The 26,658-nt window shown below is 41.8% G+C and overlaps 1 protein-coding gene and 1 long non-coding RNA gene across 6 annotated transcripts in view; one reads left to right on the top strand and one right to left on the bottom strand.

Annotated features, from left to right (window-relative positions):
• tsga10 (testis specific 10) overlaps positions 1-4,843 on the top strand; it is a 136,277-nt gene extending 131,434 nt beyond the window's left edge. For all 5 annotated transcript variants that reach the window (XM_062977262.1, XM_062977261.1, XM_062977260.1 and 2 more), the window contains 2 exons: positions 1,899-2,046; positions 2,732-4,843. In XM_062977262.1, coding sequence (XP_062833332.1) covers positions 1,899-2,046; positions 2,732-2,871 — 288 coding nt within the window. In that variant the 3' untranslated portion in view covers positions 2,872-4,843. The remainder of the gene's footprint in view (positions 1-1,898; positions 2,047-2,731) is intronic.
• Positions 378-26,646, bottom strand: LOC134298012 (uncharacterized). The gene is made up of 2 exons (XR_010004981.1): positions 26,404-26,646; positions 378-1,965 (listed from the first exon to the last, which is right to left on the bottom strand). It is a non-coding gene; the product is annotated as an uncharacterized LOC134298012 (long non-coding RNA).
• Between the last annotated feature and the right edge of the window lie 12 nt (positions 26,647-26,658).

Below are 26,658 nucleotides of genomic sequence, written 5' to 3'. Positions count from 1 at the left end.
AAACATTCACAGTTAAAATCTATTAAAACATATTCAAAGTTAATAAATATTTAAAAGCATCTGCCCATCAATTGTGTTTGACTAAGGTGTGACTCATAAATAATCAAGGCACTCAGCTGCCTCCTAAATGAAAAGGCCTTCAGCCCCCAAATGTCATACTGGTACTTACTTTGTACACAAATCTCTTCTCTTTTTTTTACGGGAAAGAGAAAGAGTAAAATCACTCATCTGGGTGTTTTAATCGCTCATCAAGCAGATTAGAAGTGATAAGTAATATACATGTTATATGATAGGCACTGAAAACATAAATGTTTGTATGAATTATTCTAGATTTTTTTAAAAAAAATCTGTAAAATCATGTTTCATATGCTGCATAATGATAAATCTGACTTCTTCAATTCTTTATTCAACTGCAATCAATATATTGAGCAATGGACTAAGACATAAATAAAATCTCTGTTTGTTGCTCTTCCCAGCTCTGGGATCCAGAATTGGATCTTCGTATATACAATACACAACATAAGATGACAAGACTGCAATTTCTTTGTGGGGAAATCATTCCATCAGATTCCCTACATATTTTACTCATAAAAAAACAATATTTCTACATTTTATTTCTATACAAAGTTATGCATTCTACCAATTCTGTAAAACATACACACATATCCTGGTTTTTATAGCCTTTTTAAAATGTGCAACTGTGCCAAATGTTCTTTTTGAATGCGATCTTAGTTCATAATAAACTTAGCACCAATGAGTAATTCATACAAAGAAAGAAAACTGTCTCATCCTATTTTGTTATATTTCCGAAAAAGAATGTGTCATTTTTAGTTTCGTTTCTTCTTGATTGGATAGACTATATTTGATCATATTGGAAGTCAGCTCTCTGAGCTCTTGTCGCCAAACGGCAGACAATGGGAAAGTCTTTCTGGTTTCAGAAGAGCACTTTTCTTTCTACTGAACTTCCTGTCTTTTCTCATGAGAAAAATAAGCCTATCTGCTAAGAAAAGTTTTATACATAGCCTTATCCTGGGAGTAAAAATTTAAGGAAGGCAGGTCTTTGAGCAGAAAAAAAATCTGGAAGAAAAAGTTAAGTACTCATAATCCTTCTCTTTCACCTCACTGTTCCTCTAAACCAGAGCTTTTATAACTTTTTTCCACTCGTGATCCCTTTCTTCCTGATAAAAGTTTGTGTGACCCCAGGTATGTAGGTATATAAAACATTGACTGATACTAAATCAGCATTGCATTTGCATTTACACAGGCTGGTTTTCCCTTTTGTGGAGTACAGTTGAAGCCTTTTCTGCAGAGCCCACTGCACACATTGTTGCTAACAGATTTGCATAAATGCGGGGCATTCAGAATCCTTTTACTGTTGCCAGATTTTTCACAGACTCCCAAGTAAAAGGACCCCATTTTAAGAAGTTTAAGAAGCCCTGATCTAAACAGACTTGGAGACCACTGAGGTTGCTTGCTTCAAAACAATGCTAAAAACAGGAAAGATAAATTCAGCCACCCTGTAATCCATATCTGCAAAAAACAGGGACCAGTTGCTTCAGGGAAAGTGTCTGGTTGTTTGCTGTCGAGTTTGTTTGTGCTTGTCCTCGTTAGCAAAAGAGGAACAGAAGGTTTTTACTGTAAAATGTGACTTCCTAGTGCTTCTAATTCAGAATCCCCACAACATTTACCATATCGAAGAGTCCACAAAACTTAAATTGCTTAAAGAGTTCACAGCTCAGATGGCATGGATATCTCAAACAGGAAAGGTGACAAGATTTCCCCCACAGCTGAGTGAGCAGCCATGTCTGCTGCTGAGTTCCTGGCTTACAGTTAAATCCCTGTTGTTGTCCTCTTTCTTAGTGAATTGTGCTTTTTCTCTTTCTTCCTTTTTTATTTAGGAAGCAGTGAGGCAACAGCCAGATTTCACCCGGAGCACATTTTCGCCTTTTCCACCAACTGTTTCCTCTGAAAAACAGAAGAAAGAGACAAAGTTGGAGATACCGGAGTCTTTGCCGAAAACCAGCATGCTGTCACATCATAGTCCTGGTATGAAAACAAGCACTTAAAATACTGCACAGATCCAAGCTGTGTAGTTTGCTCATCACAGAGACAACATTTCCAGTTTCTATTAAATGTTCGTAAAAAAGGGCATTTGTTCAACTTTCATCTGAACATTGCTATTTGTTAACTTTTTTGTGAGCTGTTTGCTCACAACACTTTCCTCTTTTTACAGCTTTTCAGACATGCACCTAAAAATATGGGCCATGTTGGGCAGTATTTCCCCAACAGCATTGTGATCATGACAAATGGTGACAAATATATATTTGCAGATATATGTATCTATCATACAGAGACTCCATGTGAGTTTCAGATTTGCTTCCATGTTCCACATGAAACAGCCCCAAATTTACTGGTATTTTCCTTAATACAAATCAGTAAACTGATCCCTACAAGCATTGCATGTGGTGAATTGGACACTTTCAGTTTATCGTTTGGGTATAGTGCAGAAGAATTTTCATAGGAAAATCGATTCTTCTGCAATATATCCTAAATGTTTTATTGGTAAGTTATTTAACCTGGACAGAATGTGTAAAGATTTTACTGCATTAGACGATGTCTACTTCAAGATGCTAACAAAATGTGAAATTAATCCTGATTGAGGCAATTCCTGATGGTTACAACTAAGCACCAAACTGCTAATAAGTGGGATTTTGTTTTCTTTTCTGTACAGTTCAGTTTTCGCTGGTGCCAACTGAAAAAGAAGACATAAAACCACTAAAGAAAATCAGTCATTCAGATCAACCCTCCTGGATGGAACTTGCAAAAAAGAAATCTCAAGCTTGGAGTGATATGCCACAGAGGATAAAGTAAAGCAAGCACTTTCTACCAGTTGTTAATGCTATTTAAGAAATTTTATCAGACTATGTTAACTGAATGGCTCTAGATCAGTCATTAAATCTATGGCATGTGAAATATGTCATGCATTCAAGAAATGTATATGAAATGCTGGTTATACATTTGTGTGTTTATCCTGCTATAACAAAAAGGACAGTGCTCAAAAACTGCTTCAGATATCTACTCATGTCTTTGAGAAAAGTACTTGATGTAGTGCATATCTTGTATTTTCTTGATTTCCTCTTTCCTGCAATATGGTTAACCATAAAAAAAACATTCTTAGAAAAGTTTGTTTCTAAATTTTAGTTGAGCAATTTTTTTATCCTGTTAATTATTTTCCATTCCCATTTTGGAACTAGTGTATATATCTGAATGTAGCAAGAATTCCCCCACCAAAACGCATATGCAAAACAAAGTGCCCTTATGGTTGTGGAGCTTGTGGAAAACGAAAAGCTGGTAGTGCTTTTTGCTATTGAAGGTAGGGATAGAGATGGAGTGATTAGACTGCCATTGACTGTTGTGGCCTATTCAGTCACCACTCCTATTCCCCTTCTCCCCATATAAACGTCAACACACAAGAGGCTCAAAAGTAGACAAGAAGCTTTTATGCAGTTCTTCTACTGCCCCTTCACTACATTAATAAAGAAAAGCGACTTGCACTGGAAAACACCCCATTCACTTGGACTGTATCACAGGGATATTCAGTTATGTTTGGTTCCCTTCTAAATTATACAATGAGGGTTGGAGGTGGGGACACTCTCTTAATCTAGCAGTACCATCTGAACACCCTCATGATGTATAATCTTATGAGTTGACAATTTCCTCTGTATCCATGCCAAGAATTAGAATACCAATTAGGATGAGGGTTTTGTTTAGCCATGCCCTTTTCTAATTTATAAACTTGGGTTCATGCTGACCTCCTTTTATGCTGGGAAACTTGTCAACATCCATAATACAGAAGGACAGTCTTAATAGCCTGCCAGCAGTTATACCCAGTTATAAAGATTGTCATTCGTCCAATTTCATGGATATAATATCGCAGCAGAAATTAGAGAGAAAATTGGTTGGCATTGCTTTCTTCCCTAAGTGCACCGCTGGGGCTGTCAGAGTCCATAAATAAATACATTTTGACTGCGTTCAGGGTCAAATGGAACAGACAAATTCATTTCCTGTAAAGGCAAAAAGGAAAGAAGTGGGCATTTATCGGCTTCCTATATCCAAGTTTAAAAAGAGACTCTTGCAGGTTTTTATCTGACAGAGAAAGAAGTGTCATGTTGTTCACCTTCAGTATACATTGAAGGACTTGGCAAAAGTGGTCACGTTGGCCCTCATGGGGAGAAAAGATCCAGAATCATTAATATGAGGGCAATAACTATTAATTTAACCAAAGTGTTGCACAATAGTCTACAAACCTTTAAAATATCCAGAATTTTACATCAAGCAAGGTGGTAAAGAGGTAAAGGGGCAGGAGGAGTCAGCAGATGTGGAAACCATGGAGTCTCCTTTTGGTTTCAGTTTTAGGATGAAAAATGGGAAGAGATAGTAGTAGATACATACTGACTCTTATATGGAGTAAAGCACAAAACTAATTTTGGACTTACCACACCTCTGATTCTAAATAGATCTATATTATGTATATTTCAATGTGCTTTATGGTTTTAAAACAATATTATAAATGCTTTCTAGATGTCATACTTGTACCATTGCTATTTTGCTTCATATAATGTTATCTTATTTTATCCTAGCTTCCATCTCTTTAATCCTGCACAGGAAAGTCATGTTTACTTGGTAATAAATCCTACGAGGTTAAATAGAGCACATTACCTGATCTCTCATAGTTGTGTTTAGGTATGAAGTTTTAACTGTCTCTACTAAATTATTTTCAGTGTTGTAGCTATGTACTGTATAAGGAATTGTAATAAACCATCTAAGTCTAGAATTCCTTGCAGATACATGTCTGACTGTGTATTGTGTTAACGTTGGTTATATTACGTAGATGCAAAACTTACATTGGCTGAAATATATACATAATTTAAATCTGGGCTTCCATCCAGCATATATTTACATGGATATATAACGTGAGACTGAAGGCTAAGGGTTTGCTTGCTCTAATTGGGTTTGTCTCTCCTTGGTGGAATAACTTTATTCTAATATAGCAAGTTTACAAGGAAATGTTCTGTGACCAAGCTTGGCTCCTATGCGACGCCTCTGGCAAGAAATACAATCCACCCACCACTTAACTTTCTCACAGAATAGAGATCCAGACATTGTCACCAGGGCTGTGTTACTATACCAGGCTAGCCACTGCTATGTTCCCTCTGCTGGCTTGAGTGTGGCTCTGTGGGAAGGTGGGACATAAATGTTTTTAATCAGTTGTTGAAGGCAGCTGTGGAAATGGTTGCTGCTCTAAAATGAGCTGCTCATCTTTTGATACATAATGTAGAGAACATGGAACTCTCCTTTTGTTTACATAGTAGATTTTGACCTTTTGATAATTTAAATCAGCACTGAGCAACTTAAAAAGAATCCCTAGAATCTACCACAGATTGCACAATCTTGCAAATGCTGATGTTGGAGGGACATGTGAGAAGACATCCACTTTCTGTTGGTGGGATCATTAGGTGCGGCACATTTTTTGTATAAAACCTCTGACTTCTGGGGCATTTCTGCCAATTTTTTGTTATCCATTGTTGAGTGCCAGTAGCTACGATAGCTGGCTTTGGTACTTCCCATGATTCATAGTTTGCTGACTGTCCATTTAGATATCTACATATACATATTCTCTACATTTTATTGTATACATGGCCTTTTCAGTCATGGCACCGAAAATGGTGGCGGTCTGTCTAAGAATATCTAACTGATGTTCCTTTTGTTAGGTTTTAAGGAGTTACTTGAATATTTTCTCTACAACAACTCTTTCATCCCCTTGTAAGTGCAACACAAATAATCAGGAGACCAGTGGGATGAACATGGTGATCTGTGATAGGAGGAAGGGACACAAACACACAGTATTAAATGGAGGCAGGAGCAGAGATCATTCATCTGTGTAAGAGAAAAAAGCTGGATCAAACCATTAGTTTGCAAAATTTATGTAGAATAATTCTGGATTTGAGAATTCCTTGGTGCAAAACAAGCAGCAAGTTGCTATGATGGGATTGCCACTTTGGATCATCTTAGCATGTTTTTTGCCTGTGCAGGTCCTGCACACAAGGATTTTAAAGTGGTCCTCATTTCAGCAGAAATCATGAGGCACAACCTCTGCAAACATACCTACAATAAGTTCACTGAACCCAATAACACATGCATATGTGTAAACACTGATAAATGGAAGGAAACGTGCACCTGGTATTTTGCATGTTCAAAGAACTCTTAAGTAAAAGTGTCCATTCCAGAGATGCCAAACTTGTGATTCTCCAGATGTTTGGGCCATCAACTCCCAGAAGCCCTAGCCAGCTTGCCCAATGGCCAGACATTTGGGGAGCTGAAATCCAAAACACCTGAAGGGTTTGATACCATTGCATTAGACATAGCATGCCATGTGTACAAATTGCCTGTCAACTTATGGGGGACCCATTAATTTTATGGGGTTTTCTTTGGGCAAGGAATACTCAGAGGTAGTTTTTCCAGTTTCTTCCATTAAAATATAATCTACAGTACCTGAGATTCATTGGTTGTCTTAACCATGTATTATTCAGAGCTGAGCTGACTTAACTTTCAAGATCACGAGTCAACAGTGTGATGCAACAGCTGAAAAGCCAATGTGATTTTCAGCTGTAGCAATAAGAGCATAGCGTCTAGATTGAAATTTGTTTTGGTCAGACGACACCTGGAATACTGTGTCCAGTTCTGGGCACCACAATCAGAGAAGGATATTAACAAGGTGAAAAATGTCCAGAGAAGGTCGACCAAAGTGAGCAAAGATTTGGAAGCCAAATCTTGGAGAAAAGAAGGCCGAGGGAGTCATAACCAGCCATGTTTAAATATTTGAAAGGATGTCACATTGTGGAGGGGGGAATCTTATTTTCCGCTGCTCCAGAGATTAGATGCAGAACAATAGATTCTTGACAGGAAAAGAGATTCCATCTAAGCATTGGTGATAATGTTAGAGTGTAGATAGCCATCTGTCACGAGTGTTTTGTGTATTAAGGTAAGGTAAGGATTTGGATTAGGTGGCCCTTGTGGTCTCTTCCAACTTTATGATTTTCTTATCAGATGGGATCTGGTGTTTTGGAAGTATTTTGGCCCATGGCTTGATTATACTGCTGTACAATTAAGCTTTGGTGTATCCTCAGTGGCATCCTTTTTTAAACAAGGAATTTACTGATAATGAATAGTATGACAAGTTAAAAATTTGAGAGCAAAATCACATGGTCATTGTTAAAGTGCATGCAGCTGTTAGAGATTTTGATTTAAGGAGCAAACACACAGATGGCTTGGAGAACAAAACTAAGCTGCTTCTTTTTTTTTTTAAGGACTGCATTCTACGACAGGAAACCTACTCAGGGTGCTGATCTAGCCTAGCTTTGAAGGGTCAAAATAGGACTCATGGGAAGATGAGATCAAGAAACATCCATAAGAGTATACGTTTATATCAGAGAGGAGTCAGGATATGTAGACCTAAAGGAAGGAAACCTCAGGTCCCTCAAAATATCTAATATTTTGACTACTGTCTACTGTGAGACATTCTTCACTCTTCAGTGCTAAGCATTGTTACATTTCCAACAAAACTAAGATAGGAAACTTGAGTATGCCCATTACATTTCCTATGCTGCTTTGAAATAGGTCAGCATCGTACTCCCTGAGTTGACAGGCTTATGCTGTAAAGGACTACAGCCTTAGCAGTATAAAGGTCTTCTACCTGCATATTTGCACTCGGAGAATTTTGCTAATCAGTGACGGATACAAATGTGTCAGATTCAATGCTATACTAATGTTCCATTGTCTACTTTCTGCTCAATGAATGTTCTGTTAATATTTTAAATAAACTGCCTGTTTTTCTGCCATCTCTGTTACGCAACGATCATAAAATATTATATGTTATCTGAGGGCTGTTTTACAATCTCCTTTGGTAAAGGAGCTTTCATGGTTTACATCTTGCCTGAAATTTCCATCTCCCTGTGTACATTGGCTCTGATCTAAGAACACCTATCTGTAAGTTAAATGGAGGTCATCCAGGAAAACATTACACTATTTATCAGGAGCCAAAGAAGTAGTGCCTCAGGAAGGTATATGGAAAATTTCTTCAGGGGTAAAGCAAACAAGGAAAGTAAATGTCTTTTTTTACTTTCCTTTTCTGTTGTTTTGTGTGTGTGTTGGCACTTTCTGGAAGAGGAGGAATTCCTGTTAAACTGACTGTCCTTCTATGAAGAATGTTTCTTTCTTTTATTTTCAGGCAGAAAATTTTCCTTGTCATATATTACGTGCTGTATATTTAGCATTTTAATGATTGCTGTCCCATTTGGTTACAAAAATCACACTGGTGCCAAACTATTTATGATAACCTAGTATGCCATTAAGAATTCAGCAACCAGCTGAATTATAGGGTTGGAAGATTTATCATCAAGCTTTATCACTTACTTATGCCTGTCTGAATTTCAAAGGCAGTAGTGCACTTTAGAAAATTCCCTCAAGATAAATTAGAGTGAGGAAAAACACAGGGACCATCAATCTGAAAAGAATTTCAGATCAGTCAAAGCAAAATAACATGAGAAATAATAATAATATTTCTTTGTATTGCACTTAAACAAAGTGCTGTACAGAGAATTAAAACAGACAAGTGCCTGCTCGAGTATTTGCCATCTGTGTACCATCAGTGTAAAAGAAAGGCTAGGGAAACTGGAAAGGCCATCTATTCTATTCAGGAATTATGTTCAACCTTTTCAGAAAACAGCACAATGACATTATTGGTAAATCTTTGGGGCTCTAGGGATATTTCCACTAGTGAAGATATCCTGGTTTATTTCTTTATCCATATGAACACTTTTCTTTAAACAACAATAAATAGCACCTTAATCAAAGTTACTGGGCATACACATTCATAGAGAATAGCCAGTTAACCTATGGTGACTCTATCATAGATTATCATAGGCCCACATCACAGTGTTTTTCTGGTAAAATCTGTTAAATGCTGAGTTGCCTTTGCCTTCCTCTGAGGCTGAGAATGTGTAGGTTCCCCTTGGTCACTCAGTGGGTTTCAATAGTCAAGCAGGGATTCAAAGCCTGGTTTCCATCATCATCGTCCAATGCTCAAACCACTCCATCACTAGATCAGATCCTCTTTACTCCATTGGATTATGTTGAAATAGCAGAACTTTAAAAAGTCACTCCTAGACTTCCCAGTCAGAATGGTCAATGGTTATACAATGAATAATGTGTTCTGGATCAAGCAGTCCAAAAAAGTACTTTTTTCCAAGCCTTGGGAATAGGCTTGTTCCCTTCAAATCTCACTCATCATGTTTGTTGTTTATTTGTTCAGTCGCTTCCAACTCTTCGTGACCTCATGGACCAGTCCACTGTCGCCATCTCCAGCTCCTTCAAGGTCAAACCTGTCATTTCAAGAATAACATTCATCCATCTTGCCCTTGGTCAGCCCCTCTTCCTTTTGCCTTCCATTTTCCCCAGCATCATTCTATTCTCCAAGCTTTCCTGTCTTCTCATGATGTGGCCAAAGTACTTCATCTTTGCCTCTAATATCCTTCCCTCCAGTGAGCAGTTGGGCATTATTTCCTGGAGGATGGAGTGGTTGGATCTTCTTGCGGTCCAAGGCACCAAAGTTCAAAAACTTCTATCTTCCTTCGCTCAGCCTTCCTTACGTTCCAGCTCTCACATCCATAGGTTACTATGGAGAATATAATTGCTTTAACTATGCGGACCTTCATTGCCAGTGTGATGTCTCTGCTCTTCACAATTTTATCAAGGTTGGCTATTGCTCTCCTCCCAAGAAGTAGACGTGTTCTGATTTCCTGGCTGCAGTCTGCATCTGCAGTAATCTTTGCACCTAGAAATATAAAGTCTGTCACTGCCTCCATGTTTTCTCCCTGTATTTGCCAGCCATCAATCAGTTTGGAAGATGAATATTTAAATACCCTTACCGCTTTCTGTCTGCAATTTGACAGCAGTAATCCCCTCCTAAAATATCAGGATGCTGCAATGTTATTGCAATGTTATCGATAAAGTCAAACTATGTAGCCATTCTTTTTATTTTCAGTTATAGTTGATGGGAGATGACAGCCTTCAAATTTTTAAATATGGAAATGGTAAAAGTAGTTTGTAGAATCATATGTATTAGAGCTATTATGCATACACATTAAAATCTTGGTACAAAACATTAAGAGCTATTTTTATGTAATTTCGGAAGTCTGCCAACATCAGAACAAACATGATCTGGACTAGTCTTGGCAATATATGAAGCTTCTCAATCAGTAATTAAATACTGAAGAAAACAATTCAAGGAGTGTCAACAAAACTTCTGCTGAAACCGCACAAGGTCTTCTCAAGGGGGCAGGGCAGTCATGTTTATGCTGAAGTTCTTCATCTAGCAAACAACAAAAACAGTTCTCAGTAACCACATCCTGGCATAAACATAAAGAACAGAGTCAAAGTTTATCCTTTATTAGCTATGTTTATATCCTGTCTTCCCCATTGAGTTCAAGGCAATGTAAGTTGCTCCTTATCTTTCCACTGCAACTGGTGATGTGCAGAACACTGAGAAAGAGAAAGATTAGGCAGAAGGTTTTATAATTCAGAGGGACTAAAACAGAGATCATCAGTGTTCTTCAACATTTTGACCAATACATCAAAATTGGCTTTATTGGAGATTTTCCACTCTTATTTTTTTATTAAGTTACTACCTTAGGTCGGGTTAGGTAATTTGTAACACTATTTATAAGAAATAATCACTGTTTTTGGATTTTATAAGTGGCCCCATTAGAAAATGCATAAAATACAACTCCCCTCATCAATCCACACCAGTAGTTAAAGTTAGTCATAATGGGTATGAGGGCCAAGTTTGGTCCAGATGTGTTGGTAGGGTTCAATGCTATCTGGATAAGAGTGAACTACCCCTCCCATCATTCAGGGTCAGTCTCCTCCAAAGCCCACCATGGACGTGATGGGCAGGTGTGCTAGATTTAGCCCATATCAATCATCAGTGGTGTTCATAATGTAAAGCTGTTCAGGTTTTTCCCAGTTCTGAGCTAGTATCAGTCTTGCAGCAATTTTTTTAAAAAGATAATCAGATCTTTATAATCTAATGCCTCACAACTGTCACAAAATATGGAGAGAACTTCAATTTTGGTTCAACAGGAACTACCACATGTATGTTTTGACATTCTCAGAAATATGTTTTTCCAAAATTCAGAAGCTAATTGGGTTTGTGATTTAAATAAAATAAATGTTGACAACACATTCCACTTTGATGATTTGTTATGGGAGAAACAAGGCGCAGTCAGATGCCAGGAGCTGCACTGAGTGTCGTCGATAACAGCAAACTTCCACAGTTCCAGGAACCAGCAAGTTGGCCGTGAAACCCAGAGGGAGACCTGCCGGAAGGCACACTGTCATTTCTTCAGAGGAAGGAAATAGCAAGTGTCTTCTGAACAAATCTTGCCACAAAATCCCTGTGGTTGATTTGCCTTAGGGTTGTCGTAGGTCAGAAACGAGGGCACACAACATCATATTTTGCCAACAAAATCTTGTGGTAGGTTCACCTTCAGGTTGTCAAAAGACATCACAGCAGCAACTGTAACTATAGCAACAGGATTTACAGACCTTTTGAATTTTACATGAACTAAGGACAAAGGCAACAAAACTGAACCATGGGTCTAATAATAGGTTAAGGGGACAATTCTGATCCAGAATCTGGTGAAAGGGAAAGGAATGTGGTGAAATGGAGACATTCTTCCTCCCACAATGTCACTACTCTATTCAAGATTTGATCCTGTCGCAATTGCCTTGGAGGGGTGCGGACAGGGCCATAGCCAGAAAAAAAATGGGGGGGGGGGGGAGTTGAAACTTTTGTTTAGTGAATCATGAAATGTAGTTCCATAACGCAAAATAATATAGAAATCAGGCTCCATTGATAAACTTCAGTGGTCACTCAAGACAGATAAACTTCAGTGGACACTAATGGAGATTTGGTTAACCAGTTATCATTCATGAGTAATCCAGTTTTTTTTAAACCTGAACATTTCCGGGGGGGGGGGGACCCCTAACACACACACACACCCCTCCTTGGCTACAGCCCTGTGTGCGGAGATCTAGTTATAGATTCCAATGTGATCCATGTGGTTTAGTTATAGCCTGCATCTACGCTGTAGATTCAATACGGTTCAACACCATTTCAGCTGCCGTAGCTCAATGCTATGGAATCCTGGAAGTTGTCGTTTGGTGAGACATCAGAACTTGTTGGCAGAGAAGGCCAGACACCTTTTAAAACCACAGCTCCAATGATTCCATAGCATTGAACCATGCCAGTTAAAGTTATGTCAAATTGCATTAATTCTATGGTGTAGAAGCACCCATAGACACACAAAGGGGTTTCAAAATCCAGCCATGAAAAAGGCTCCTGAGAGATGGACATTGAACCTCTCCAGAAATACTTCCAAGAGGAATCTGTACAATTAATATCTCCATTAACAATAATTTGTTTGTTCATTGGAAACCTTTTCCATTAATAAGATTAAAGATAATTCTTGTTTATTTGTTCAGTCGGTTCCGACTCTTCACGACCCCATGGACCAGCCCATGCCAAAGCTCCCTGTCGGCAGTCGCCACCCCCAGCTCCTTCAAGGTCGAGCCAGTCACTTCAAGGATACCATCCATCCATCTTGCCCTTGGTCAGCCCCTCTTCCTTTTTCTTTCCATTTCCCCCAGCATCATTCTCTTCTCCAAGCTTTCCTGTCTTCTCATGATGTGGCCAAAGTACTTCATCTTTGCCTCTAATATCCTTCCCTCCAGTGAGCAGTTGGGCATTATTTCCTGGAGTATGGACTGGTTGGATCTTCTTGCGGTCCAAGGCACTCTCAGAATTTTCCTCCAACACCACAGTTCAAAAGCGTCTATCTTCCTTCGCTCAGCCTTCCTTATGGTCCAGCTCTCGCACCCATAGGTTACTACGGGGAATAGCATTGCTTTAACTATGATGCCAGTGTGATATCTCTACTCTTCACTATTTTATCGAGGCTGGTCATTGCTCTCCTCCCAATATTGTAAATGGCACCTTTCTGATTCTCCATCTCATCAATACCGAAACCTTCTTTGCCTTGGGCATGCTTTCTACATTTGTTTTACTAATCGAAGATTGCTTCAGGAGAAGGCGAATGAGTTGCCTGCCGTTCAGGTTTTGCCAGTGTTTGTTTTACCAGGGAACACAGATCAGGGGGTGCTCTGTATTCCAGGCAGATGGTTAGATGCTCCTTTTGAAGTGGAAGAGTGCCTCCAGCTGACTTCAAATGAGGTTCCTGGTACAGGAGGCTTTCCCCTTTAGACCACCTGGTGTTTCTGAAGTATAGAAAAGTGTGCATGAAAAGAATCCTTGCAATGTTTGAGGTGAGGCATGCATTATTTTCACTTACAAAAGGATCTTCCCCAGCTTTTGCTCCTGGGCATGCCACTGTTTGCAGCAACACTTCGTTTATGAGCTTTCAAAACACAAAGGGAATGAACTGGAGGAACACAAAGGAATGTTATTGACAGAGAGCACACATTCTGCCATTTTCACAGCAGTGATCTTTGGACTGGGAGTTCTGTCTGCTCTCTAGCTGAGAGCCATCATGTAAAGACTTCAGACAGAGAACTTTGGAATAATAATCAACTTGTATTTGCTCAGAAAAACCACTGACCAGGATGTGGGCTGGTGATAATGAAATGATATTATTTGGTTGTGTTCATTATTGATTAAGACAGTTTAACCTTGACTGGATTGCTGTGAGTTTTCCGGACTGTATGGAAACTAGGAAACTAGAGAAGCCATTGAAATCCACATGGAGACAATTTCAACAGAAAGGAGGAAACCATGAAAATGAACAAAATCTAGCTACCAGCATAAAAAAAAACCACCTCTAAAACCAGGACAGTAAATAAAGAACAACACTCAGAAAACAGGGGAATTCCAGGCAGGAAACAATCAGGGGCAGCTAACCCCTTCCAACAAAGAATTCCTTCAAGCAGGAACCAGCCAGACTTTAAATCTGCAAGGCCATTAAAGGCTAATCAAGGTGATCAATTGCAACATTCACACCTTCCTCAGACAGACAAGAGTTCTTTCTCCCAATCCGGACTTTCCACAGATATATAAACCCCACTTTTCCTAGTTTCCAACAGATTTCACACCTTTGAGGATGCCTGCCATAGATGTGGGCGAAACGTCAGGAGAGAATATTTCTGGAACATGGCCACACAGCCTGGAAAACTCACATCAACCCAGTAATTCTGGCCATGAAAGCCTTCGACAACACATTAAACCTTGACTGTATTACGAATCTTTCCATTATTTGATATCCATACAATTAAAAACCAACCATTCCGACTTTTGGTTTTGATTTAGAGGAGAAAGTTGAATTTGAAGAAAGAATGAGCTTTGGAACAAGGATAATATGTCCCTGGCTAATCAAACTAGAGTAGACAAAGAGTATGCATCCCATTTGAAATCCTGTTGTTGCTTCCTGCAGAATTCTGGGGTTTGTAGTTTAGGGAGGGGGGCTTTAAAATGCTCAGTGAGAGAGGTGAGTCTCATAACAGCAAACCCTTAGGCAGCTAGATCCAGTCATATTGGACTGCTTAGAGTACTCTTTGACCCTGCTTGAGTCTGAATATCTATTCAATGGTGCCAGAACCCTAGTGTCTCTATGTTCACTGCCAACTATACAGCTATTTAAAATGTAAAGGGCAAACAACAGCAAGATCAAGCATTTTAACTATAACTGGCAAGCAGCATTGCAAGGCAATTAATAAACCACATCTGAGGCTGGTGAAATGCCAAGATGACAAATTTGATAACTACAGAAACTGCATTGCCGGTCTCGTTGATGTCTTTCTTTCCCTGTGATTCACAGCCTTGAAAGGAACAAAGCTACAAATTACAAAATTTGACATAGACATGCTTCATTATTGTTAGTACTCCAGGTACATTCTTACATCGACAGTCAAAAGGGGAAGGAAGATACGTTCATGTACTATTAAGGAATCCATGGCTCAAGGTTACATCCTGCAAGCAGCTTGTACAGTAATGTCACATTTTTACAGTTGTATGGTGCTGTTAAGAGTAAATGGGAGGAGATCAAGAACAAAAAGATGTCACTTTTGGTGCTGTAACAATTTGTCTAGAAGTGCTGTCATTCCTGGGCACACAAAGAGCAAAAAGCATAATATCCTATTATGCTTCACAAAAAATAAGGAAATGATAATTATCCAAATGTATAAATTGTAAAGGAGCCTCTGGTGGTGCAGTGGGTTAAACCACTGATCTGCTGAACTTGCTGATCGAAAGGTCGGTGGTTAAAATTCAGGGAGCAGGGTGGGCTCCCGCTGTTAGCCCCAGCTTCTGCTGACCTAGCAGTTCGAAAACATGCAAATGTGAATAGATCAATAGGTACCACTCCAGCTGGAAGGTAATGGCGCTCCATGCAGTCATGCCGGCCACATGACCTTGGAGGTGTCTACAGAAATGCTGGTTCTTTGGCTTAGTAATGGAGATTAGCACCAACCCCCAGAGTCAGACACGACTAGACTTAATGTCAGGGGAAAACCTTTACCTTTATCTATTCATTGTAACTAAAACTAACTAATTGGAAATTTAACACTATTTTTTTCTGAAGGAATCCCTCATGCTGATTGAAGGATTCTGGGTTTGCAGCTTGATGTAGCAAAAGGAGTAAAGGGGTATTGTGCAAAATTTGACCAAATCAGAATTTAGGGAAACCCATCAATATATAACTGCAATCCAAGTTTACACTGCAACTACAGTAGCAGGAAAAAAGAGAGAAAGAAATTGAAGTCCGGGAGGAAAACAGGATTTCTTGTTAATTATAGGAAATTGGAAGCAAAACAGAGAAGAGAATCAAAGATTGTATGAAATATTGACCTAGGTCAAGAAATGAAGCAGAAGAACGACTGACTGAATTTGGCAAGGCCGATAGTTTGTTCATTACACAAATAAAGAGATTATATGAACAATGTAGAAAGAAAGTAGACTACATAACTGGATTCTACAACAAAGACTTGAAGGAGTCTCCTTGATGGGCTCACTGTAAGTCAAAGCTGACTTGAAGACATAGCAACAAAACCTGGAAAGGCTAAGACAGTCTAGAACCGTGGTCCCCAGATGTTTTGGCCTTCAATAATAATAATAATAATAATACTTTATTTATACCCCGCCACCATCTCCCCAACGGGGACTCGGGGCGGCTAACATGGGGCCATGCTCAGAGCAGTACAATATAATAAAATATAAAAACAGCATACCATAACACAATTAAAAACAATACAATAAATGATAATATACATTACATCAAAAAACCAAAAAAAACCAAAACAACCAGTAATACAAGGGCAGGCCGCATGAACACCAAGATAAAAACTCAGAGTGAGAGGGACAGAGGAAGAGGGACAGAGGAGTACTCCACTGTGGACAGGGAGTGGGACAGTCTGGAGGATAGATGTTGGGGGGGGGGGGGGGGGGAGTAACACAGAAATATATAACAGAAATTACTCACCGAAAGCACAGCGGAAGAGCCATGTTTTCAAGTCTTTCCTAACAGCTAACAGAGTGGGAGCTTGCCTGATTTCAGTGGGTAGTGAATTCCATAGTCGGGGGGCCACAGCAGAAAAGGCCCTTTCCCTTGTACTCACAAGGCGGGCCTGGGATATAGACAGTGGTGATAAAAGGGCCTCCCCGGATGATCGTAAAGATCGGGCAGGTTTATGGTAGGAGATACGGTCACGGAGGTAGGTGGGTCCCAAACCGTTTAGGGCTTTATAGATGATGGTCTGCACCTTGAATTGGGACCGGAAGATGAACGGCAGCCAGTGGAGCTCCTTAAACAAGGGAGTGGATCTCTCCCTGTAACTTGCCCCCGTTATTAATCTGGCAGCCGAGCGTTGGACCAATCGTAATTTCCGGGCTGTCTTCAAGGGAAGCCCCACTTAGAGCGCATTACAGTAGTCCAGTCTAGAGGTAACTAAGGCATGGACCACCGTGGTCAAGTCAGACTTCACGAGGTATGGTCGCAGTTGGCGCACAAGTTTGAGTTGTGCAAAGGCCCTCCCAGCCACCGCCGACACCTGTGCTTCAAGCGTCAACGCTGAATCCAGGAGGACCCCCAAACTGCGGACCTGTGATTTCAGGGGGAGTGCAACCCCGTCCAGCACAGGTTGCCACCCGATACCCCGATCTGACACACGACTGACCAGGAGGGCCTCTGTCTTGTCGGGATTGATTCTCAGCTTGTTCCTCCTCATCCAGTCCGCCACAGCGGCTAGGCACTGGTTCAGCATCCGAGGGGCTTCCTTGGAATGAGATGGAAACGAGTAGTGGATTTGCGTGTCATTTGCGTAGAGATGGCAACACCCTCCAAAACTCCGGATGACCTCTCCCAGTGGTTTCATGTAGATGTTAAATAGCATGGGGGATAAGATAGACCCCTGCGGAACCCCACAGGTCAATGGCCAGGGGTCCAAGCAGGTGTCCCCCAGCTTCACCATCTGGGAGCGGCCCTCCAGGAAGGACTGGAGCCACTGCAAAACCGTACCACCAAGCCCCATCCCAGAGAGCCTCCCCAGAAGGATACCATGGTCGATGGTATCGAAAGCCACTGAGAATCCAGGAGAACCAGCAGGGTCACACTCCCCCTGTCCAGTTCCCTGCGGAGGTCATCCACCAAGGCGACCAAAGCCGTCTCAGTACTGTGCCCAGGCCTGAAGCCAGACTGCGAGCAGTCCAGAAAATCGGTGTCATCGAGAAACCCCTGGAGCTGCGTGGCAACCACCCGCTCCAGAACCTTGCCCAGGAATGGGAGGTTGGAGATTGGTCTGTAGTTGTCACAAACCGATGGGTCTAACGAGGTCTTTTTTAATAGCGGTTTTACCACCGCTTGCTTAAAACAGGATGGAAATGACCCCCGACCCAAGGAGGCATTTATTATAGCCACAAACCACTCCAGCAACCCATCTTTGGCCAGCTTAACCAGCCAAGAGGGACAAGGATCCAGAGCGCAAGTGGTCGCCCTCACAGAACCAAGAATCCCCTCCACGTCATCAGGAAGAACAAGCCGGAAAGAATCCCACAAGATCGAACAGACAGGTGCCTCGGTTACCTCCGCTGAAACCACAGTTAAGCTGGAGTCCAACTCACGACGTATCTGAGCAACTTTGCCTGCGAAATGGTGCGCGAACTCGCTGCACCGAGTTGCCAAATCATCGGGAAGCTCCTGGGTCTCGGGAGGCCGCAGGAGCTCCCCAACAATTTGAAACAACTCCGATGGCCTATTGGCCGCAGACGCTATGCGGGCAGTCGTGAAAGCTTTCCTGGCTGCTCGCAGAGCCACGGAGTAAGCCTTAATAGCGGCTTTAGCCCATGCTTGGTCGGAAACATCCTGAGATTTCCTCCAGATGCACTCTAGTCCCCTCCTCGCACGCTTCATCACGGCCAGCTCCTCAGTGAACCAAGGAGTTGACGTGGCTCTACGCAGCGAGAGGGGACGTTTGGGAGCGATCGTGTCCAGTGCCCTTGTCAGCTGTGATGAGTCATGGGCCATGTAGTCCCGTTTCTGGCACTGTTGTGCCAGATGAGGAGGAGAACTTGGGTTTTTCGCCGTTTCAGTCAGAATTGGAACTTTCCCAGCCAAATTTGGAAACCTTGCACCTGCAAGAGATTTGTCTTCCAGAAGTCTGTCAAACAAGCCCTGAGCCTAAATCTCCTACGTTTTCTCGCCATGATTTTTGTAAACAACAGAGAGGAGTCGATCAGGCGTCTCGCAGGAGTGCTAGGATAGCTGCTAAGCATTCAGCTGATTAAGCCTGCTTCCCATGGGAAAGTTTAGGGAGTCATGCATCTGGACTCAGAAAATAGCTTTCGTTTCTGGTTCTCCAGAGAACTGCTCTTGGGCGGGAAAACGGGACCCTATTTAGGTGTTTTACCCACAAAGGGATCTTGCGGAGTCAATTCGTCAGCAACCGGAGTAACGTGTGTGGACAGCTACTCCGCTTCCAAGCCTCCGTTCCTGTCGCCAAGCCTTCGTTCCCAGCTTTGTTTACTCCACGAATCCTGCCTTGCTTTCTAAGACTCAGCCTCGTCTTGTTTCCCGGATTTTACCAAGAAATTACCACGGATCTTGCTCTTGTTCCTTGTTTCCTTGTTGCCTTGAATCAAGCCTCGTTTTTCCAAGAATCAAGTTACTTCCTAGCCTCGCTCAAGTTTCATGGACTAAAAGACCTTGTCATCTCCCCTCACTTTGCCTGGCAAAGTGAGTGTTTCGGTTATTGGATTACAACTTTGGACCTTAATATTTCATATTGGACATTGTTTCTTTGGACTAATTTTGACCTTTCCTGAAAGGTCTATTTCTGGACTATTTCATACACTTGCTTTTATTAACTTTATATATTCCTTCAATAAAGATATTAGTTAGATTCTGGCCTCTGTGTATGGTTATTGGTGCTCTGCAGCCTGGGTCGTGACATCAGCTCACTATTATAGCGATCAGCCAGGACATTGACAGGATCGCCAGTCTCCAGAACAGGAAGATCCCCAAGAGACCTTAGGAGTCCATCCGGATCCATCAGCCTCCTGGGTCGGACCATCTTAGTGGGTCCACCACCCCTGCGGAGGTTAGAAGCCACGGCAAAACTTAAACAGATCAGATGATGGTCAGACCATGACAATGGAGAGATATTTTGCTCCTCCACTCTGACTGTCCCACCGTCCACAATGAAGACAAGGTCCAACGTGTGTCCCGCCTGATGTGTGGGCCTAGATATAACTTGAGTCAGCCCCATGGTCGTCATGGCAACCATGAAATCCTGAGCTGCACCTGTTAATGTGGTCTCAGCATGGATGTTAAAGTCTCCCAGAACTATGAGTTGTTGGGAGACCAAGGCCGCATTAGAGACCACTTCTGCTAGCTCGGACAGGGAGACTGCTGGGTCACGGGGTGGACGGTACACCAGCAGAATCCCCAAGCTGTCTCGGGCTCCCACCTTCAGCAGGACACACTCAAACCTTGTAGATTGCGGAACAGTGCATTTGATCAGAGCGATGGACTGCCGGAAGATCACAGCGACTCCTCCTCCCCACCCCCCAACCCTGGCCTGCTGATGAACCCCGAAACCCAGTGGGCACAGCTGGGTGAGATTCACCCCACCCAGTTCATCCAACCATGTCTCGGTAATACATGCCAGATCCGCCCCCTCATCTAGGATCAAATCCTGGATAATAGCTGTCTTACCATTAACGGATCTGGCATTCAGAAGCAGGACCTTAAGGCTGGGGGGTCTGTCCCAGAAATCCTAACAGCTGGTAAACTGACTGGGATTTCTAGGAGTTGTAGGCCAAAACACCTGGAGACCCACAGGTTGAGAACCACTGATCCATAAAGTCCTTCAATGAGGGGCTCCTTTCTGCACATGGTGGAGATAAATACTGATCAAGCAGCTCCAGAAGCCAATGTAGCTTTTTCGTAAACATTCTTGACCAATACTACATGTTTCACTAGTGCAACCTAGAATTAGCCTAGTTGGGACACAGAATTTAATAGAACTTTTAAAGAATTCTCACCCGCCCCGCTCAAGCTGTGAATTCCCACATCCTTCTACAGGTGTGATATCTCCTCTGCTGCTGACTCTCTGTATGTATATGTGTGTATAAAAAGTCATTTGTCCACTTATGGTGAGCCCATTCATTTCACAGGGTTTTCTTAGGAAAAGAATACTCAGAAGTGGATTGGCCTATTCCAGTGGTTCTCAACCTGTAGGTCCCCAAGTGTTTTGGCCTACAACTCCCAGAAATCCTAGCCAGTTTACCAGCTGTTAGGATTTCTGGAAGTTGAAGGTCAAAACTTCTGAGGACCCACAGGTTGAGAACCACTGGCCTATTCCTTCCTTTGGAGTGCAGCATGTAGCACCTGGTATTTGCTGGTGGTCTCCCATCCAGGTACTAACCAGACCCTAGTCATCTTCCTTGCCTGCCACAAGTTATATTCATCTGGGCAAGCTAAGAGTAATTTTGGCTTCTTTGCATTTCTCCTAATCCTCCTATCCATCAGCAAGTGCCACAGATTGTTCTTGCTTTAAACATGAATCACAGCCTTTCCTTTGTTCAAGTTCAGTCCCAACAATGTTTCAATTCTTACAACTTACTGTAAATGCTGAATACAGTATCAGAGTATAAATATCCTCCTTAGAAAAGAAGGTGGGTTTTTTGTTGTTGTTTACTTTGCTATTCATAGTATATGACAAAGTGATACATGTAAGATACAAAATGATTAAGAGCCACCACCATGAGGACTGAAGTTCCTTGCCTCTCACAACACTTTACCTTGAAGTGGAAGTGATGCTTCTTTTCCTGAGCTTGGTTTGTATGCAATGCTTTAATGTGGCTGCATCGGAATGGTTACAGGATTATGCACAGTGCCATGATGCATGACGATGTCAAGCTGCCCGCATGATCTGCGACTGACTGCCTTTAGGGAAAAACTGCGTGAAGCTGTAGATGGCAAAAGAAGCAGCTACAGCAGATGGTGAACAACATATGAAGCCCCAGAACAGTGAATGTGGAAATGAATGTTGGTGAACATGGGCCTTGAAGGGCTCACCTTACCACTTGATGTCCTCTCCTCTCTCTCTCATTTTCATGGCCCAGTGCCATAAGTCAAGCAGTGGCCTATGAAAACTACAACTGCTGCTGTCTTCCTTAAATAACACAGTCCAAAACGCTTGGGAAGTGTTTGACGAAATCCAGCATATCTATCTTGTTTGCTGTGTCATACAATGTCGTTGTGTCAATAATAATAATAATAATAATAATAATAATAATAATTCGACAGATCCCAAATGTAGATTCTGCAAGGAAGCAGATGAAACAATAGATCACATCCTCAGCTGCTGCAAGAAGATTGTGCAGACAAACTACAAGCAGAGGCATAACACCATTGCTCAGATGATGCATTGGAACTTGTGCCACAAATACCATCTGCCTGCAACAAAGAACTGGTGGGATCACAAGCCGGAAAAAGTTACAGAGAATGAACATGTCAAGCTACTCTGGGACTTCCGAATTCAGACAGAGTTTTGGAGCACAATACTCCTGGCATCACGATCGTGTTAAAAAAAAACAAAGTATCGATTGTCGATGTTGCAATCCCAGGTGACAGCAGGATTGAGGAGAAACAACTGGAAAAGCTGACATGATATGAGGATTTAAAGATCGAATTACAAAGACTCTGGCACAAGCCAGTCAAGGTGGTCCCAGTGGTGATCGGCACACTGGGTGCAGTGCCTAAAGACCTAGGCCTGCACTTAAACACAATTGGCGCTGACAAAATTACCACCTGCCAGCTGCAGAAGGCCACATTACAGGGATCTGCACACATTATTCGCCAATACATCACACAGTCCTAGACACTTGGGAAGTGTCTGACGTGTGATGCAATACAACAGCCAGCAGAGTGCCTGCTGTGGACTCATCTTGTTGTGTTTATAATAATAATAATAATAATAATAATAATAATAATAATAATAATAAATCACACAGTTCTAAACACTTGGGAAGTGTTCGACTTGTGATTTTGTGATGTGAAATCCAGCATATATATCTTGTTTGCTGTGTCATACTCTGTCTTTGTGTCAATGATAATAATAATAATAATAATAATAATAATAATAATAATAATAATAATAATAATATAATAATACCCGCCTTTCCCTGTGGCTTGAGGTGAGATATAACCTTTAAACCTCATTAAAACCTCAGATACAACATCATTAAAACAAGAGATAAAACATCCAATGACTCCATATCCTGCCCCCAAATGCTCAGCTGAATGAGTTGCATTTCTTTGCCCACGCTTTGATAATGAGTGGACAACTGTGAAAGACTTCAGGCACATCTGCACTGTAGAATTAATGCTGTTTGACACCACTTTAACTGTATGCACAATGGATTACACTCTTGTGCCGGCTGAACTGCTGACCTCAAGGTTGCTAGTTCGAATCGCAAGATGGGGTGAGCTCCCGTCTGTCAGCTCTAGCTTGCAGGAACATGAGAGAAGCCTCCCAGCAGGATGGTAACACATCTGGGTGTCCCCTGGGCAATGTATCTGCAGATGGCTAATTCTCTCACACCAGAAGCAACTTGCAGTATGTTATTAAGTTGCTTCTGACACGGTAAAAAAAAAAAAAAAACATGTTAACGGCCATGGCTTAATGCAGTGGCATTCTGGGAGTTGTAGTTTGTTGAGGCACCAGTCCTCTTTGGCAAAGAAGGATAAAGACTTTGCAAAACTGTAACTCCCAAGGTTCCATAGCCATGGCTGTTAAAATGCTGACAAACTGCATTCATTCTATATTTTTTTCAGAGTGTGTAAATTCCTAATAATTGAAATCAGTGAGAATCCCTTCTGTGTAAACAGGATTAATTCAGGAGAATTTTCACCCTCTAAAAACATAATAGGGTTAATTTTTGATAACGAAACTAAAACAGGAGCCACTTTCAAATGTTCCGCATTTAAAACTGTCATTTTTTCTCTAACGCCTACTGTTCCAGGTTCTCACCACTGAGACTGTTTTTACAGGTTTTATGCAAGTGCTCTTTGCATCTGCCCCACCTCCAGGTTTTGAAGTTGCATTTCTAGGTGTTCTTTAAGAGACTCGGTGACCTTTTGCCATTTCAGCCGCAATGAGTTCCTTGACATTTGTACAACGGAAAGCATACACAGAGGAAACCTTGTACACAAAACAGCAGATATAAACAAGGCTCCTTTTGGTGCAGTGGTTGGAGCATTGACCTACAATCATGTGGGGGTCAGGGCAGGCATTCCCTTCAGGTGTGGATTCCCACAGGGTGGCCTTGGGCAGGTCACTCTCTCTCAGCCTCAGAGGAAAGCAAGGGCTCTCAATTTGAACAAACCTTGCCAGGAAAACTCTGCTAGGTCTGTTTTAGAAATGACTTGAAGGCACACAACAAGAAGAAATTGAAAATTGGGTTGCTAGGAATTTCCCAGGCTGTATGGCCATGTTCCAGAAGTATTCTCTCCTGACGTTTCACCCACATCTATGGCAAGCATCCTCAGAGATTGTGAGGTGTTGGAAACTAGGCAAGAGGGGTTTATATATCTGTGGAATGTCCAGGGTGGGAGAAAGAACTCTTGTCTGCCTGAGGCAAGTGTGAATGTTGCAATTGGCCATCTTGATTAGCATTGAATAGCCAGGAGGTTTCAAAGCCTAGCTATTTCTTGCCTGGGGGAATCCTTTGTTGGGAGGCAATAACTGGCCCTGATTGATTCATGTCTGGAATTCCCCTGTCTTTTGAGTTTTGTTCTTTATTTACTGTCCTGATTTTGGAGTTTTTTAAAATATTGGTAGCCAGATTGTGTTCATTTTCATGGTTTCTTCCTTTCTGTTGAAATTGTCCACACATGCTTGTGGATTTCAATGGCTTCTCTGTGTAGTTTGATATGGTGGTTGTTAGAGTGGTCCAGAATTTCTGTGTTTTCAAATAATATGTTTGTATCCCAACAAAGGATCCCCCCAGGCAGGAAACAGCCAGGCTTTGAATCTGCAAGGCCATTAAGTGCTAATCAAGCTGGCCAATTGCAACATTCACACTTGCCTCAAACAGACAAGAGTTCCTTCTTGCCTAGTTTCCAACAGAACTCACAACCTCTGAGAATGCCTGCCACAGATGTGTGCGAAACATCAGAGAGAATGCTTCTGGAACATGGCTATACAGCCCGGAAAATTCATAGTAACCCAGTGATTATGGCCATTAAAGCCTTTGACAACAAACTGAAATCTGTTTCTCAGGTATGGGGACTCCATCTATCTCTAGATTGGACTTTGCCAGATTTGTTCTGATTGCCCTTGCTTTTCTCTTGAGGCTGAGAGAATGTGCTTTGCCCAAGATTACAGCTTTCCACTGTGATCTGAACCCTGGTTTTCCAGAGTCCTGGGATGCATTTATACTGTAGAATTAACACAGTTTGATGCCACTTTAATTGCAATGGCTCGGACCCATGGAATCTTGGGAGTATAAGAGCTTTAGCCTTGAGTGCATCTACACTTTAAAATCAGTGCAGTTTGACACACTTTCCACTGCTATGACTCAATGTGATTGTAGTTTTACAAGGTCTGTAGCCTTCTTGACCAAAACTAAACCCCAGGATGCATTGAGCCATGGCAGCTAAAGTGGCATCAAAACGCATCAGACAACCTTGAATGCTTTCCTGTCCTTACAACTCAAGCACTGCTGCCCCTATTAAGCAAGCAACACCTCCCTCATCTTGTTGTCAAAGGCTTCTCTGGAAATAGGCATCTAAATATTGTACTAATTATGATAAATATTGCACTGTGTTGTCGAAGGCTTTCATGGCTAGAATCACTGGGTTGCTGTGAGTTTTCCGGGCTGTATGGCCATTTTCCAGAAGCATTCTCTCCTGACGTTTCGCCTGCATCTATGGCAGGCATCCTCAGGGGTTGTAGACTCATATGAAGTTGACAGCTGGCACTTTGTGAATCGATGGCAGTTTTATCTACTGAAGTTTTAAAAATTGTTTGGCAGTGGAATTCTTTGCCCCAGAGTGTAGTGGAGGCTCCTTCTTTGGAGGCTTTTAAGCAAAGGCTGGATGGCCATTTGCCGGAGGTGCTTTGAATGCGATTATCCTGCTTCTTGCCAGGGGATTGGACTGAATGGCCCATGTACCATTTTTTATTTTATGTATGTTGTATGTGCATCCTGGAGTGCCTTTGTAAGCCTCCCCAGTTCCTTCAGGGAGAAGGTGGCAGAATATATACAAAGTTTATTATTATGTGAGGTTTGTTGGAAACTAGGCAAGTGGGGTTTATATACCTGTGGAATGTCCAAGGTGGGAGAAAGAACTCTTGCCTTGATTAGCATTTAATGGCCTTGCAGTTTCAAGGCCTAGCTGGCTGCTTCCTGCCTGGGGGAATCTTTTGTTGGGATGTGTTAGTTGGCACTGATTGATTCATGCCTGGAATTCCCTTGTTTTTCTGAGTATTATTCTTTATTTACTGTCCTGATTTTATAGTTTGTTTTTTAAAAAATAAATATATAAATAATACTGATAGCCAGATTTGGTTCATTTTAATCTTTCCCCAGAGCAGAGCGGAGAAAGATCGTGAGATTTCCCCTATAACCTTGATTAGCATTGAATAGCCTTTCAGCTTCAAGGCCTGGCTGCTTCCTGCCTGAGGGGGAATCCTTTGTTGGGAGGTGTTAACTGGCACTGATTGTCTCCTGTCTGGAACTTCCCTGTTTTCAGAGTGTTTTTCTTTACTTACTGTTCTGATTGTAGAGTTGTATTTAATACTGGTAGCCAGATCGGGTTCCTTTTCATCTTTTCCTGAGAGCGGAGCGGAGAAAGCTCGCGAGATTTCCCTTATAAGAACCTTCGGGTCTGAGAGTGACACTTGGGCCGGCCACGGGTTGGGGAGCGCCCTCCAAGAGCCGGCGGGTCATTGGTTCCAACGGAGGGCCGCCTTGGCCAAGGGGAACCAATGGCGGCCCGGGGGAGGCGAAGGGGCGGGGCCTCGAGA

This window comes from Anolis carolinensis, chromosome 3 (assembly GCF_035594765.1).
Source record: "Anolis carolinensis isolate JA03-04 chromosome 3, rAnoCar3.1.pri, whole genome shotgun sequence".
Classification (NCBI taxonomy): domain Eukaryota; kingdom Metazoa; phylum Chordata; class Lepidosauria; order Squamata; family Dactyloidae; genus Anolis; species Anolis carolinensis.
The sequence above is the reverse complement of the archived record's forward strand: the minus strand, read 5'-3'. Positions and strand labels throughout refer to the sequence as shown.